At 50.6% G+C, this 17,748-nt stretch overlaps 1 protein-coding gene across 1 annotated transcript in view; it reads left to right on the top strand.

Moving 5' to 3' along the window:
- Positions 1-7,722: 7,722 nt before the first annotated feature.
- Positions 7,723-17,748, top strand: part of LTBP2 (latent transforming growth factor beta binding protein 2) — an 89,637-nt gene continuing 79,611 nt past the window's right edge. Inside the window, exons 1-2 of the mRNA XM_080928537.1 lie at positions 7,723-8,283; positions 14,821-14,891. Coding sequence (XP_080784663.1) covers positions 7,748-8,283; positions 14,821-14,891 — 607 coding nt within the window. The 5' untranslated portion in view covers positions 7,723-7,747. The remainder of the gene's footprint in view (positions 8,284-14,820; positions 14,892-17,748) is intronic.

Genomic DNA, 17,748 nt, shown 5'->3' with positions numbered 1-17,748 from the left:
GGCCAGTGAACTCTGGTTGCAGCTCTCCCCACCCCCTTTAGCTCCCCTCCCCACGCCCCCAGCCCCATCTAAAGTCTGTGATCTTTCCTGGAGACTTTCAAGGTCCGGGTGTATCCCTAAGGGCTTGAGGCCCTAGAGACAGGGCAAACTTTATGAAGGCCACCACTCTTGGCCTGTGTCTCACCTGATGGGGGCAGACAGCAGCTTCTCCGTGCCAGAAGAAATGAATGGGTGGTGAGTCGGCCTGGGAAAGAGCCCAGAACTGCCCCTTTCTTCTGTTCCTACAACCCTCATCCTTCATGGTGTGAGGGTGTCACTGTCCCGGCAGGAGGCCAAGATGTGAACAGCCTGAGGAACCTCAGTGACAGCCAAGGACAGCTGCTCCCTCAGTCTTGTCATCGATATCCTGCAAAGCCACCCCAGAAGCCTGCATAGGTCTGCCCCCCATACTGTCCTTCAAAGCCACCCCAGAAGCCTGCATAGGTCTGCCCCCCTCCTGTCCTTCAAAGCCACCCCAGAAGCCTGCATAGGTCTGCCCCCCATACTGTCCTGCAAAGCCACCCCAGAAGCCTGTATAGGTCTGCCCCCCTTCCCTAGACCTTAGGATTCTCTTCCTGGAGATTTAGAGCCCATCTAACCTCACTCCAGGGGAACACATAAGTCCCTGTGGTCTTATAGGATAGATAAAAAGGGGGCTTCCAGATGTTCACGTGATTCAGGCATGGGGCCTCTGCTTAAGAAATAATACTTAAGTGGGAGTGTGGTGGTACACAAGCTTAATTCCAGCACTCAAGAGTCAGAGGCTGATAGAGCTCTGTAAGTTCGAGGGCAGCCTGGTCTATATGATAAGTTCCAGGCCAGCCAGGGGTACACAGTGAGACCCTGTCTCAAAAACAAAACAACAACAAAAGCAAACAAACAAATGAACAGGAAGAGGGGAAGGAGGAGGAGGACATTGGTGTGCTCCCAGTCCCAGGAGTTCTAGAAGTCTCTGCCCTGGTTAGAAACTGACAGCATATGTGCAAGCAAGTTGGAAATGACATCTCCGCTCGGCACTACATGCACAGAGACTTTAGATCGGTTCACCCTTATGCCCGAGCCAGGGAATGGAGGGACAGAGTGGAGTCAGTTATTTTGAAGGGTGGCCCTTTTCACATCTTTGCAGAATACACTGGAGCAAGCACATTGTGCGATCCTGGAGAATGTGCAGACTTTGGAGCAACTCAGACTTTATTTAGACGAATCCCGCTGGTCTCCTCTCCTGTGCAACCTTGAGCAAGACACTTTACTCCTGTGGATTTGTGACCTGGAGATTGCCTGCCTTGTGACTGCACAGGCATTCCTTTCTATCTCCCCTTTTCTTTACTCTAAGAGAAAAGCTGAGGTCAAGATGAGCCCTGGCCAGTGATGGCAAGTCACTCACAGGAGGCTGCGTGTGACCTCTTTCCTTTTCCTTGGTGAGTGGCATCAGGGTCTCTGAAACTCACCATGTTGGCTTTGGTCTGCTTGGACACAAAGTGGACTGCTAACTGATCAATATGGCTGACAGGGGTCTTGCTTGGGACCAACAACAGTTCCAGGGCCACCAGTATCCTTACTGTACCACAAATGCTGAGTCCTTCCATCACCCAGAGACTCATGGCTGGAGGTGACCTCCCTGCCTTGGAAGCTAGTGTGGCTTGAATGTCTGGCTAGATAAACCAGGAGAGAGTCTCTATGTAGCTGTTTTTATAGCTGTGGCTGTGGATATGTCACTTTACCTCCCCGGGTTTTCACTTCTTCACCTATTACATGGTAAAACATAATACTTCCTTCACAGGATTATTGTTGCAGTTAAGTAAGGGAGTGAGTGTGAGGCACTCAGCACAGAGCCTGGCACTTTTTAAGCACTGCAGGGAACAGCAGTCATCAGTCTCCTCCCAAGACACAGCATAAAGGGGGGAACAGCAGGAAAGGGTGTCATTAACTCCATTTTCAAAGGAGAAAATAGCAACCAAGGGAAGCTCTGAACTGAGCTCCATTTACGGACAGCAGCCCTTCCAGAACATTCTACAACAACAGGTCAGATTGCTTGATCTGCATAGGCATTCTCGATATGGCTGATATTGCTAAGCCAGCATACTATGCCCCCTGGGAGGGACAGGCAGCATCAGCAGATCTGACCCAGTATTTTTGAGTTTGGTGATGCCAAGCAGTGACGTTTGAATCAGAGTGGTCCCGGTAACCTACCTCTATAGGAAGAGCAGTCATCACAAAGAAGAGACACCAGGTCACCCTGCACAGATCCATCTTTAGAACCATACAAGAATCCCAGTTGCCCAATGTCTGAGGAGGACACTGAGCTGATCCCACTGGAAGACTGGGGGTCCAATCACCCCTTTTCAAGCCATTCTGACTTCCAATTAACCAGGAAATATGTTATTTGTTCTGAGCAGGGGAACAAGCTCTCCTGGGGAGAGGAATTCAGGGCTGGAGGTCCAGTGGCTTCCAAGGAAGAAAAATCTTTGGAATTCTGTGGGGAGTCTGGGTCTCAGCAAAGGAAGCAGAAATTCGGTCCTTGTTTTTGGTCCTTATTTACCAAATTAGTTCAGGTTCTGGTAGCTCTCTGGCTGCCAGCACCATTCCAGCAAGACATGGGAAAGCAATTAGGTGGCCCAGTGTGTCCAGCAGACTGCCATCCCCTTGGTGGACAAGTGTCCTGACCAATATGTTGACCCCTTAGAACAAACTCTTCAGGGCTTTCCAGAGAGGCCTTCCCTCCCTAGATTCCACAATGTGTGAGTGGGATTAACAGCATTCTCCTGTCTCATCAGTGACAGGAGAATGACACATGGTGAGTCAGGGGCCATGCTGGAAACAGTTAACCCCTTGTCCAACTGGGCAGACAGGGTTCAAGGAAGCAGAATGTTCTGATCATCCCAGTTCTTCAGGGTATTGAGTGGTGAGCTGGCAGGCATGAGGGAGGCATTTGAGACTAGGCACTAGAGACTCAGTAGTGGTAACAACAATGGGGTTGGGAGGGTCCCTATAAGTTGTGATGGGAGTTCTGGCTTGAGGCAGGATGGCGTGGCTTAGGTGGGCCAGGTTTGAATCTTGTATCTGCTATTTCTTGTTATGTGGTGTGTGGTCCTGGGCAAGCCAGTAGCTGTTCCCAGACTCAGTGTTCTTTGTGTTTGTGGAAATCATGATTCCCGAGAGCAGTGGTTCTCAACTTTCCTAATGCTGTGACCCTTTAATACAGTTCTTTATGTCGTGGTGACCTCCCCACCCCCACCCACTACAAAATTATTTTCATTGCTATGTTTTTAGTGTAATTTTGCTACTGTTACATAACGTGTGTGTGTGTGTGTGTGTGTGTGTGTGTGTGTGTGTGTGTGTGTGTATCTATACCTTATAACGGGTTTGGGGGTTTTGACCCACAGGTTGAGAAACACTGCCCTATAGGTCTGGTACATGAGTCGTTTGCCTAGCACGATTAACACGGTGCCTGAACCATACTACGTGCCATAAATTTTGGCAGCTTCAAACAGCAAAATGAAGTAAAAATCTGATAGAACTCAAGTGTTAATGGGAGAAGAGACTTTGAAAAGCTGGGCCATGAGGTCCCAACAGTTGTGTATGTGGTGGAGGGCTGGGGGGCAAACTAGACATGTGGTGGGGCGGGATGACGGTGCTCAGAAAGGTAACAGATGCCAAGCTTTGGAGTAGATTATCGGGGCTGTGGGCCCAGGAGAACAGGGTGGGGATTTCCAAGGACCACTTGTGCTCACTGAGGAGTGGGCGGGGTGCCGGGTGGCGAGGGAAGCGTGTGTCTGCTGAGGCTTTTGGCTGAGGCAAAGAGTGAGAGGCTGAATGGGCGGCAGACTTCCAGAAATGCAGGCCGGGGAGACAGAGCAGTAATAATGACTTGGACACACAGGAGGAAAAAATAGCTCAGGGACAAGATGACGCCAAGGTTTCTGGCCTTGAGAAGCTCTTGGGGATGTGAGGTGAGCTTTTGGGGGGATGGAGAGGAGGGCCCCCCGACAGCCCTGGGCAGGTAGAGCGGGGAGGGCTGGACTGCAGAGAGGGGCACCCGGTCCAGCCTGGAAGAGTCAGCACGGGCTGGGGCTTGCTTCCCTGTGGAGGGAGGGGACAGAGCACGGTGGGAACGGAGGTGGCATTTATCCCCAAGGACAGCAAGCACGAGAGCTTGGACTAGGAGTGGCCATTGAGAGCTCAGGTTTTCCTCTCTTCAAATGGGCTTAAGTGAGGCCCGTCCTCCCTGGTTGGTGGGGTACTCTGTCCAGGTGTCTCTTGACTGCCCACCAGATTCCAGCCCTGCTGTATGTTCTGGGGAAAAGAGTGGAGCATGTTTCAGCTCAGTTAGAGGTACGGTAGCCAGGGAAGTCAGACCGATGAGTAATTTTATAGATTGTTGAGCAGGACTCTTCCTGTGGTTTTAGCATGTCTGCTGAAGCTGGTCTGGGGAGGTGGCTCAGTTGGTAAAGTGCTCGCCTGCAAACTTGAGGACCTACATTTGGTCCCAGAACACTTGCTAAAATAAAGAAAAGAAAACCAAAAGAAAAGAAAGAATGAAAAAGGAAAACCAGGCATGAAAACATGTGCCTGTTCATCTCAGCACTGGGAAGGCAAAGACAGACAAATCTCTGGGGCTTCCTGGACAGCTAGTCCAGTGGTGCCAGCAAGCCCCAGGCCAGTGAGAGATCTTGTTTCAAAGAACATGATGGGCAGCCACAGAGGAATGACACTCAAGGGTGACCTCAGGCTACCACACATATGTGTGCCCCCACATAAATGTGCACACACACACACACACACACACACACACACACACACACACAAAATGTCTGCTCAAATTCCAGAGCCTAGACCAATAGAGCATTCTGAAGAGAAGTGTAGGACACAGGTAAGTAGAAACTACCTTGGTCCCTGCCCACCGGTGGGAAGGATGGAGTTAGTCTCTGGGGAGAGAACACACCGGTCACCTTAGTAGACAGGGCTGAGGTCTCCCTGAGCCTGAGGACATTCTAGTGCAGCTCTTCATCTGCCAGAAGAGGAGATGCTATGACAGCTGCCCTCCATCTGGTGCTTGGGTGACCTCTGGCTACTACAGGCCCCCCAGGTGCCAAGGCACAATAAGAAAGTTCTTGGCAGATCCCAACATGCATCTTTAGGAATTGGGCTGCTTTGTTAGACTAATCTACATATATAAGTAATAAAATAAGAAGCCACCTTCCCACTTCCTGGCTTGGTGTGGACTGGCATGTCTCTTGGGGCAAGGGATGCTGGGTTGTCAAGAAGTTGGTCAAAGATGAATTTGCTAGGACCGTGCAGGGTGGAACACACACACACACACACACACACACACACACATGACCCCACACATGCCTCTGAAAGAGCTAACCAATGCTTAAGCATCAGCTAAATAAGACTTTGTTATCCCTTCTCTGACACCTCCTGTGAAACCATGGAGAGTCACAGTATGAAAGGAGAGTCCGGAGAACAGAGCCCATTCCACTTTCCCCACTGCAGGGCCTGCAGTTTTTTGATGGGGATACAGTAGGGAGAGGAAGAGCATTAAATTGGATATGATTTTGATTGAATTGAATGAGCTTTCAACCTGAGCAGGAGCTGGCTCTTTAGGTCTAAAGTTGATCTTAGCTACAAATTGTATCTGGTAGAAGTAGGAAAGCCAAGGACTGTGCCTGGCATGTATTAAGTGGAGAAAAATGGTGCTAGAGAGATGCTCAGTTGTGAAGAACACTTGCTGCTCTTCCAGAGGACCCTAATTCAGTTCCAGACACCTCAGGTGGCTCACAACCACCTGTAAGTCCGGCTCCAGGGGATCCTGTACCACTGGCTTCCAAAGGTATTCAATGTGCACATACCCATATGTACACACACACACACACACACACACCTACACATAACTAAAATTAATTTTTAAAATATGTTTTTAAAACAGTAGGGAAGAACTGGGAGGTGAGGGATTTGCCTTTAATCCCAGCACTCAGGGGGCAGGCAAATTTCTGAGTTGAAGGCCAGCCTGGTTTAACAAAGGGAACATCCAGGGCTACACAGAGAAACCGTACCTTGGAAAACCAAAACCAAACCAAACAACAACCAAAACCAAACCGAACCAAACCGACAACAATAAAGCCCTAAGAAACGATCCCTCCTGGTGAGTGGGCAATCTTGCGTATTTCCTCACAGGGATGGGAAGCTGAACAGCACACATGGCCAGTCTAGGGGCGGGTGTCTGCTCTGTGAGGTGAAATGAAGAGGCGGTCCTGAAGATCTCTTGGAGATGAGTACTCCAGGTGGAGCGATGAGGCATTGCAATGGAACACAGAGGGTACTGTGGAACGAATACCGAGTGAGAATAACTTCCGATCGGCCAGAGACCCAGCAGGGCAGAACCAGCTGGGCAGGGAGGATTCTGTAGGCCGAAGTCAAGTATTGAGGCTTTCATCTCCAATTAGGCATTACTCAGGTTTCTGGGAGGGGAGAGGCTGGTAGTTTTAATTGGTGCCCCTTACCGGCTCTTTCGTCTTATCTCTTTAGGAGGTAGTAAACTGTGAAAACGCTTCCAGGAAACCCATATATGCCTAGGCCTTTAGGCTTTGGGGCAGGGGACAAGAGGAAGAATGTAGTTTTAACAGAAAACCCAGGTGGAAAGACAACTCCGCCCAGCAGGGATCAATCAAAGGCTCATGCAGTCTTCCTGGAGGAAACCTCCAAGAAATGAGGGGCTTGGAAAGGAGTCTAGAAAGTGGACTGTGGGCCAGAGGCCCCCCGGCCTGGGTTTTATTTCCGTCTTTAGCAATGCTCTCCTTTAGTCACATTATTCAAGAGGTTCCACGTCTACCTTTGTGCAAAGAGAACACCTCTTCCAGCGGGCAGTCACCATCACCATAGGCCCAGGCCAAGGCTTGCCGCCACAGGAAGCAGATTAAGATCTAAGAGCTAAACCTTCTGGCAGAGTTTGTCACAAGGTACGGTTGCCAAGGATGAGGCCAGGTCCACTAGGGGGCGCGCGCCCCAAGTTGACCTTCCCCATAGGCAACCGGCTCCTGGGTGCTGCCCCGGGGACACCTGCATTCGCGCCTAGCACCCCCAGTGGTCAGAGGAGGAAGCGACGAGACCAGGAGCGCATGCCTCAGGCTGGGTCCCCATTACCCGGGTCTGGGGACTTTACCCAGCCTCCTTTATGCCCGAGAAGCAGCCTTGTTCATCTGAGTCCGTGAGGTCAGGAGCAGAAAATGCATCCAGGACAGGTGGACAACTTAAGCTTGCTCAGGACAGGAGAAAGGCGGCTCAGGTGCGCTTGTCCGGGCAGACGCCATCTGCCTTTCCAGTCTCCGGGTCGGCTCTACGTCGCCCGCAGCTCCTCACGGGTTAATCCCCTCGCCGCCCGCTCGCTTCTCGGTGCCAAAGAGGGTGTTGCTGGAATTCTTGTCTCCCGTAATAAGGGGGCCGAGCTGTCCCTCCAAGGAGGGGGCATGGCGTGGATAAAAGAGACGAAAAAGCAGGGGGGCGGTTTCCAAAAATAAAACCCTCCGGTTCCCCTTCAGACGGCGGCAGTGAGGGCGCGAAGGTGCGGCGGACTCGGGCTCGGTGCGCAGCCCGAGCAGCTCAAGCCATACAGTCCTTGCCTGGGAACCCCCGGACCCCCAGACCGCTGTTTCAGAGGTCCCCTAGACGGGAAGGGGGCAAGCTGCCAGGCCGGTCTGTGGAGCGAACGATGGAGAGCACCTCCCTGCGAGGTCTCTGGTGCCCACAGCTCTGCAGCCACTCTGGCGCCATGAGGGCGCCGACCACCTCCCGCTGCTCGGGACGCATCCAACGGGTGCGTTGGAGGTGCTTCCTGCCACTTGTCCTGGCTCTCTTGATGGGGACATGTCAAGCCCAAAGGGATTCCGTAGGGACATACGAACCAGCTAGCAGGGATGCGAATCGGTTGTGGCGCCCCGTGGGAAGCCACCCCGCAGCGGCTGCAGCCAAGGTGTACAGTCTGTTTCGAGAGCCTGACGCGCCGGTCCCCGGCTTGTCGCCCTCTGAGTGGAACCAGCCGGGCCAGGGGACCCCTGGGAGGCTCGCAGAGGCCGAGGCCAGGAGGCCATCCCGAGCCCAGCAGCTGCGTCGAGTCCAGCCACCTGTCCAGACTCGGAGGAGCAATCCTCGAGGCCAGCAGCAGCCAGCAGCCCGGGCCGCACATTCTGTCACGCGCCTGGCGACCCCTCAGCGATCCGCGGCTGCACGGCGAGGGCGGCTCACCGGGTGAGCACTGGAGAGGGGGTTGGGGGTGGGGATGCGGGGGTACCGGAAGGTCATGCCTTTAGAGGAGACTCCTGTTCCTTTGTCCTCGGTAATATAGAGAAACCACTCCGAGGTTCCGAAGCCGGGGCCCGGGACCAGCTTTCAAAAAGTTATTTTTTGGGGAAAATAAATCTATCCTTTCCCTTGGACAGCAGTTCACCCGGAACCCCGACGTTAATTAAGCTCTTGTGCGTTTCTAACTCCTTCCGCACTGGGCTAAAGAGCTCTCACGGTCGCTGCTGGGTGGGCGCTCTGGGCTCTTGAGGCCCAGAGAAGGTTAAACTGGCTCGGGGCGCCAGTAGGTGGAGGATCTGGGCGGGGAAGTGGGGACATCAGGGCGCGAAGACAGACGCATCTCCAGGAAGGGGCTGACAGCAAAGCTGGCGCGCCGAGACAAGTGTATGGTCCGGGCTCAGGTCTGCTGGGACACGCAGAGGGCTTAGGCATGGGGTCAGGAGCTGTGTGGAGGGGAAGGCTGCGATGTGCGAGGGACTGGGTCTATGTGTGCCAGTAAGTCTATATGGCAGCGTTGTTTGCAAAGGCCACGCCTTGCTCCAACTCTTCAACTTACTGTTTAGCACCACTCGCTGCGGCCCTGGACTCTATCACCACAGAAGGAGGCCCCCTCCTCGCCCCAACAACACCCTGCCCAGAATTTAATGCCTGCTAGGTTGGAGACCTCAACGAGTATCCAGGTGTCTCTGGAGTGAGTGGCACAGGAACCTGGCAACACTGGGACTGGGCAGGGTGCCATTGGTTAGTCTAGGAGGGGCTTGACAGCCCTTATCCTGAGCCTGGCTTACCTGTCCGTTTGTAGTCCCGTAACTGTCCGGATGCTTGTAAGCCTAGCTCTACTACAGAGGATCTTCTGCCTCCTACTCTGCGCACACACCCTTTTCTTGGCTGCAGCGACCTCCTGTATCTTAGAAGAATTCACCGTGTCTCATCCCTTCCTCACCCTCGCCCTGTTTTTATGCTTTCTTATAGCATTTATCCCCCTCCCCCATAACATTTCTATTTCTGTGTATGTGCTCAGACTTATACAAGTTCTACTTAAGCAGGGTTTTGTTTGCTTCCGTGTTCCCAGCAGATCAGTGCCTGCACGTAGCTGGCCCTTTCAGAGTCTGGACCCCCTGCTACCCTTCGGAGGCCTAGCCTAAAGTCTTGGGGCATAGAGCTGCGTGCTGCCAAGTGCCTCCTGCGTAGGACCATTCAAGGAGAGTTACCTGCCCTGTTTCGGCTTTCCCCTCTCTCCTGACTTGTGCAGGCAACTTCATGATTACATGTGCCGAGCACAGGAGAAGGCACGGAGACACAGAATACAAATCCTGCTGGAGGGCAAGTCAGTTTCTTAAAATCAAGTTGGAGGCGTGAACGCTGTGTGTGCTGGTGAATGTGTTTCTAAAAGCATAGGGCGTGTTCTGTTAAGTGCAATGGAGCAGTACAGTGTAGGGGAGAGGCTCAGACACCGTGACCTGGGGGGTCCTTGATCAGAGATGGGGAGGGAGATGGCCGGAGTGGCCCCTGGAGATGAGGCTGTCATGCAGGCTTAACATTGACTCAAAACTAGGGCTTTTCACCAAAAGGGTTTGCCCAGGAGCAAGGATGAAGTCTTGGTATAGAGGAGGCAGGGCTGAGGCTCAGATGAAGTTTGGCTGTTCTGGGGGAGGGGGTGGTTATGCTGCAGGCTTGTGTGTGTGTGTGTGTGTGTGTATGTGTGTGTGTGTTGTGTGTGTGTGTGTGTGTGTGTGTGTGTGTGTGTGTGTGTTGGAACGTGCTGCTATTTGAAGTCATAAAGTGAAGCAAAGCAGACTGGCCAGGACAAAGCTGGCAGCTATGACCAAGTATGTTAGTTGTGGGCACCTGCTATATACACAGATGCATACCTGTGCTGGAGTTGGCTCCTCAGTTTTGTCTCCTACAGCTTTGGTAGATGTTGAGTTCTTCTGGCATCCCATTCATCTCTTGGGAAGGGGCCCAAGTGGCAGAATTATTCCTTAACTTCTTCAATCCAGGTCCGTTCTGGCCATTGTGTGCAGGTCAGATCTAGGGACCAAGTGCCATCTGCTGGTGGAATGTAGAACTACACTATTGTTAATTGAGGGGTTTTTGTTGGTTGGTTGGTTGGATTTTGTTTTTGTTTTGTTAATTTTTGGCAGAACTCCATTAATATGCATTATCCTGAAAACCCTGGTTATATAGCAGTGGACAAAATAGACAAACAGCCAGGTGGTGGCCCACGCCTTTAATCTCAGCACTCTGAAGGCAGAGGCAGGCAGATCTCGGAGTTTTAGAGTAGCCTGGTCTACAGGGCAAGTTCTAGGATATCCAGGATTACACAGAGAAACCCTATCTGGAAAAACAACAGCAGCAGCAACAACAACACTGAAAGAAAGAAAGACACAAAATCAAGAACCCTTTCCTTTTGGAACTGTAAATGTACTGAAGATTAATACATGTGCCAGGCATTGTGCTAAATGTCTGTGACACAGTAGTGAACAGTGAACAGTACTACAATCTACAGGGGGCTTATTGTCTCCCCACACTCAGCATTTCTTGACTCTTAATATTTTGTTTTTATTCTCTCTCCTTCCTCCAAGTGGGATCTCAGGATTGAACTCAGGCAGTAAGCTTGGCTAGTGCTCTTATCCAATGAGCCACCTTGCCAGATGTTTTTTTTACTTTTTCTTTTTTTTCCTTTAAAGATTTATTTATTATTATATATAAGTACACTGTAGCTGTCCTCAGACACACCAGTAGAGGGCATCAGATTCTGTTACAGATGGTTGAGAGCCACCCTGTGGTCGCTGGGAATTGAACTCAGGACCTCTGGAAGAGCAGTGCTCTTAACCACTGAGCCATCTCCAGCCCTGTTTTTTCTTTATTTTCCTCTGCCAGTCTCTCCAGCCCCAGATCCTCCTCCTCCTTTTCCTTCAGAATAGGGCAGGCTTCCCAGGCATATCAACACAACACGGCATATCAAAGTTGCAATAGACTAGAGTTGATATTTCTTTTATACATTTACCTCCTCTTTCCCCTAGTTAACCATTGCTTTGGATTTAAAATATTTCCAACGTGCATTTGATGCTATTGTGACAGATGCAAATATCCATAATATATACAATGTTGGCTAACATATCTGAAACTTAGACAAAAAGTAGCGTATTGTATTCCCCTACAATGTTTTTCCCTCCTTATTAGGAATTTGAGATTTAACTATGATAATATACAACTCAAGTTTATTCATTTTAACTGGCATATATTGTTCCTTTGTCTAAAATTTCCACAGTTTATTTATCCATCCTCCTGTTTCTGGATGTTTAGATGAATTACATTTTTTAATCCTTACGAACAAAGCCTGACTCATCTTTCCACATAAATAAATCCACAATTAAAAGGAAACTTTGCATACTCATTAGTGGTTAAAAGTAGTACAGGAAGAGAAAGGAAGTGTAAGAAATTTTGAAATAAAGAAAAACTTCAGCTCCGGTCAGGCCCCACCCATTGTTTTGGAAGCTGAACCTGGTGCCCTCTGCTCCCTGTGGAGAAACCAGCTGGGTGTGTCTGGCAGCAGCGCCCACATGAGGACCTAGCCTCAGATGTAGACCTGCTCTCTGGCCTATGCAGGTTAGGAAACCTGTGGGATGGGGAATCACTTCCTTGCCATGTGAGTCAGTCGGGCTGAGGTGTAAACCCAACATCCCCCTTTCTGCCTTTGGTGATGCTCAGCCCACTTCCAAGAGAGCCCCGGACTGGGCGAATAGAGGGAGCACTTAATATAGACCACGCTTTGTGACACTGCGTTAGCCTACGAAGGCAAAGAGAAAAGGGAAAGAACATTTGAGATACCCAGAGACAGAGGGAGGCCCCAGTGGCATAAGCCACCACTACTAAATGATGCATGAGTGTGCCAATGAGTGGGGGGAGGGGCAGACACTCGTCAGAGTAACTTTCCACAGAGGAGATCATGTCTGATGTGCATAAGGCCTAGGATTATACAGATTTCATCTAGCAAACATGAGACACATGCTGTCACCTCCCAGCAGCTCTCCTGGCCGGGCCTGTAGTATTCTCAGGGATGTCCATTGCATGTCTGAATCTCTTTTAAGTAACCCTCCAGCCCCATCCTGCCCCGTCTGCTGGCAGCCTCTGATTCTGGCCAGTCTCCGCTCTGACCCTGACATCCCTTAGGACTCCTCTACAGACAGGCAGGGCAGACCTGGCTGCTGCCCATCTTAGCTGCAAAGCTGTCCCAGGGGAATCTGGATTGAAGAGTGCCTTGGGTGGGGGTGATCTTTGGGCAGGACTTAAGGTATGACTTTCCACCCAAGTAGGCTCCTGGGTCTGTGCTAAGTTCCCACAGGCGCTGCTTCTCAGAAAACTCCCAGGGCATGCAGCCTGTTTTCTCTTAAAGACCTTTTCAGCCCACAACGAGGCCTGGTCACTAACACAGTGGGCTGTGACTTCCAAATAACTGGATGGATTTCCCCTTCTACTCGGGTGTATGCTGGAAAGCCCTGGGTCTCGGGAGCAGCTCTCTCCCCAGAGCCCAGCGACTTGGGCCTTGGCTGGGAGGAGAGTATTAGGAAACCAGGATGGTGCAGGAGGTGGCCAGCAAGACAGAGCTCTTGGCCAGAAGGACATTCTGAAAGCTTCCTAGGAGGCCATGCCCCCCATAAGGTTGGGACCAAGAACTGGGAATGGGCCTCAGCCTTTGCAGGCTTTAGGAATTTATTTTGAATTCTTCTTACGACTCCCACAACCGCACAAGCTCTGGGGTCCACTCAAATGTCAAACAATCCCCTAAGCGGCACCAGATGCTCGCCATCTTGGCCCCAAGGATTCCAGGAGTGGCTACCCACTCCAACCTCTGCCCCTCCCCCACTCACACATGTTTCATTTCTGTTCCTTGTGTCTGGGGCCAGGAAGGCAAAGCCAGCCTTGCCTGTCCTGACCCCACAGATCTGACCCAAGAAGTCTTCTCCAATATACTCTTTCTGGGGAGTTTCCTTTGTCTGGCCATTGAGGTCTACAGATGAAGTGCTTGGGTTGGAAATCCTTCCGGTGCTGATAGCTCTCACTAGACACCCGAGGACATCTGGCAAGGGGAATGAGAGTCCCACCAAGACCAAGGTGTCAGGGTCAGGTGCATCCACCCATAGACTACATCCCATTGGCCTTCCCAAGTGAAAAGGGCTTGCCAGGCAGGGGTGGCTTAGTTATGTCCCCTCTTCCTATCAGCTGTCACCTTGGGAGCCTTTCTTGAACAGTGACCAGAGAGCCCTGTTTCTTCAGTCACCCACTTAGCCCTCAGTCTGACTACATATGGGCCTGCTCAAGTCTTCTGCTAGTCTAAATGTGTGGGAAGGAGATGCACACACACACACACACACACACACACACACACACACACACATATCCCTAAGACTAGATTTGTATGTACCTTCTCTGCAGTTGTCAGCATCCGCAGGCAAGGAGCTTGCTGTGTGGTTTTGGTGAGAAGCATTGTACACTTGGGGTCTGGTTTAGAGTTCAGCCAATTCAGCGTTTTTTTGTTTTGGTTTTGGTGTTCTGGATAGAACCCAGGGCCTTCAACATGCTAGGCAGGCTCTCGCTCTCTCTCTCTCTCTCTCACTGAGGTACCCACTAGTCTGCTAACCTAGATTTTTTTTGGAATCTGGCTCTAGTACTTGATGGTTATGTGGCTTTGGCAAATGACCGAACCTCTATGAACTTGCTTACCACCTTGTCCCTGTTACTATCTGTGTGTGTGTGTGTGTGTGTGTGTGTGTGTGTGTGTGTGTGTGTGTATTTGTGTCTGTGTGTCTGTCTGTCTCTGTGTGTCTGTATGTCTGTCTGACTCTCTCTCTGTGTCTGTGTGTGTGTGTATTTTAGTCTGTGTGTCTGCCTGTCTCTGTGTGTCTGTATGTCTGTCTGACTCTCTCTGTGTGTCTGTGTGTGTGTATTTGTGTCTGTGTGTCTGTCTGTCTCTGTGTGTCTGTATGTCTGTCTGACTCTCTCTCTCTCTGTGTGTGTGTGTGTGTATTTGTGTCTGTGTGTCTGCCTGTCTCTGTGTGTCTGTATGTCTGTCTGACTCTCTCTGTGTCTGTGTGTGTTTTATTGTATGAGATGAGATCTCGATACATAGCCTATGCTGGCCCCTCAGTTTGGCTCTGTACTCTGCTCTGAACTGAATTCTCTGTACTGGTTACTAGACACCTTTTCTCACCACAGTCACTCAGTGAGGCAGGCGTTATCTCCATTGTGCAGATGGAAAGACAGAGGTTTCCCAGAGGTATACAGGGATGCTAGGGAGAAGACTCAAGTTTGGTCTTCATCACAGCATAGTCTTCATTCCTAGAGCAGATGGCCTCTGAGTGGAATGGGGACAGTCTTTCCAGCTTCCACGTATTTCTCCAAGCTCTGCCCAAAGAGGGCTATGTGAATAGTACCCGCTTCGAGCAAACTCGTGTTAACTTTGCCCTGGTGACCCCACAGGAGAAATGTCTGCGGGGGACAGTGCTGCCCAGGATGGACAACATCAAACAGCACCAACCACTGTATCAAACGTGAGTGGCTTCTGTCCCATCCATTCCTCTTGCCCCTGACACAGACCTGGATGAAGACTCCAGAATGTGAAGCAGACCAAGGGGACCTCCAGAGTATAGGGGAGGGAGATTTAAAGATGCCTCCAGAAAGAAACTATTCCTCTTTTAAATTTTGTCTTTTAAACTTCCTGAAGTTCTGTTTTCTGGGTCATTGTGTTGGTGCCCATGTTTTTGGTCTGCAGAATATGCCTCTGGTGACATTATTCTTATTGTGGGCTTTGGGAATCCACATCTGCCCTGGCCCCTGGCCTGATACAGTTCTGATATCAGGCAGGCATAGAACTGGGGTGATCTGGTAAGGCTTTGTGCCAGGAAGAACCTTCTCTCAGATTCTCTGAAGCCTGCCAAGCTGTCTTAAATGTGGGGAGAGAAAGACTTCCTGTTTGCTATGTCAAGACCAAGGACAGAGGCAGGAAGGGTCATGGGCTCCAGGTTGATCCTTTACTCAAGGGTGGGAGAACCATGACCCATGCCACCACTAATGTCAGAGGCAACACCCATACACTACCCACTTTATGCAGAGTGTGTTTATCCTTCCCACTTGGTGGATAAGGAAACTGAGTCAGACAATGGCAGAAGGCAGACAACTTGACTCAAGGATGCTTCTTACACTTGCTACAAGGAGTCTGATCCTGTCCCGAGTGTCACACTACCTCGGAGCACTGGGGATAGCAGTGTCTTCCTGGAGATGCTGCTAAGAGCTGGGTGTTATGATTGCCCAACCCCTTGCCTGGCTCGTCACCAGTGTTATCAGTCAAGCTTCTCCATGAGGATTTACTTATCCTCCACCTTTGAGGAAACTAAGGCTTTGGTTGGGAGATGTGGCCAAGGATGGAGTGCAGCACATGCTGGGGCGTGTCCCTGACCCGTTCTCAACAGTAGCCGAGGGTGGCATTTCCTACGGGCAAAAGTATGGGCTTCACAGGAACTCCTAGGCTCTTTCTCCTTTGCACCCCAGGCCTCCTATTGGGTCTATATCAGCTCCCTAGGACCTCTGCCCCATTGCCCACCCGACCCTGCCCTCACAGCTGCCACGGCCTGTACCAGGCCCAGGCCTGACTGTAAGACCTTGGTCTTGTCACTTCTTCCATCAAGATACTCACAGGCTCTTCACATGTGAGAGCTTCACATCTCAAAACGTACTGAGGTGTGACATGTGTGGTGTTCCCAACATGTTGGATGCCCTTCTGTCCTTCCCAGGACGTCTTGAGATGGATATATAATTGGGTTGTGATAGGAGTGGGATAACAGTGAGCAAGCCCTGGAACTCTGCCTCAGGCCTCATGGCTCCGCCCCCTCTGCTATCTGTAGCTCTAAGGACCTCAAAACAAAAGTCCAGACATTTCTCTCACCTACATTCTTTTCAGGCCACCTGGATGAGTGGGACCATCAGGGTGCAAGTCTTCTGTGGCTAGAGGTCAAGTTAAGAAGAAACCTGTGTTCTCATTTCTTCTTTTCTTTCCTTTTCTTTTCTCTTTGAGACAAGATCTCACTTTGTAGCCTTAGCTAGCTTCAAAAGATCTCACTTTGTAGCCTTAGCTACTCTTCCTGCTTTAGCTTCCCAGGGACAGTGATTAACAAATACAACTAAGTTTTCTTCTCTTCCTCCTTCTCCTCCTCTTTCTCATTATTATTATTATTATTATTAATATTATTATTATTATTATTAATGTGCTGGGTCTTATGCATCGGACTGTGTTAGACAGATACTTTATAATAGAACCATGTTCCCAGCCTTCATTCATATTTTCAAAGGTGAAAAACTGCCCTTTGGAGAGTTGGTGACTTGCTCAGGGTTCCTCACCTCCTTAGAGGACAGACTGAGACCAAATCAGCTTCAAGCTACTCCCTTGGGCAGAGAAAGCAGGGAAGTAGGAGGCCCAGTAACTCTATGCAAGGCAGAGACTAATGGCTAGGGCATGATGCTGCCATTTTAAAAACACTATAGATGACAGTTAGGTGTGGCTGAACATCCCGAAGAAGAGTTCAGGGTCCACTACCAGAAGGAGCATCAGGAAATGCTACCGTAGAGAAGAGTCTGATAAGTAGATTAGAAGCGGGGCTGGGACTATGCTTCCCATAAGTTCCCTGGGGCTGCTGATGCTGCAGGACCAAGGACCACACTTTGAGACACAGCACCCTGAGGATTCCAGAGGTGTTTGAAGTTCCAGGTTAGGGAAGAAGCTTGGTATGTCCCAGGGAGCTCAGCCTATGCAAGGAGGGTGGTAGGGTATTGTTGAGGCTAACCGGACAAGGCAGCCTCACAGGCTTGAAACCCAGATGTCCGAGGAGGTCTGGGCCTGGCCACACTCAGCTCTCCAGGCCTGCAGGCTACTCCTAACTCACTTGAGATTTGCCAGTATTCTTCTTTGCCAAACTGTAGTTTCAGCACTGGAAACTTGAGATTGGGTGAGTGTCTCTGAGCATGCATGCACCCTCATGTCTCAGAGGGTGCTGCTGAGGGATGTGCAGATAGCCACACCCCTGTTATTTCCCTGTCCAAACCGATTGTGCTGCACCACTCCCTAAATGCTTACCCCTGGACCAGGCTAGCAGCTCTTTGGAGGACTGGCCTTTGCTGCTTAAAGTGTGCTGCCCACCAAAGAGTTGTCTAGTGATTAGTTGGTCTCTGTGCTGTTTGCTTGTTGCTATTTTGCAGCTAATGAGCCTAATGAGAACCACGTGAGCATTGGGGTGTTGGCCCTGGGTAACTGGGCCCAGGGCTGTGTAGAATGTGGTGATCTTGGCTCCATACCCTGACAGCTGGCTCTCTGCTTCCCCAATGGCTTTTCATTGCTTTCTCCCCTCTGCACAGCTG

The sequence above is a fragment of the Micromys minutus genome, assembly GCF_963924665.1.
Source record: "Micromys minutus genome assembly, chromosome: 1".
NCBI lineage: Eukaryota > Metazoa > Chordata > Mammalia > Rodentia > Muridae > Micromys > Micromys minutus.
This window is presented reverse-complemented; position numbering and strand designations above follow the sequence as displayed.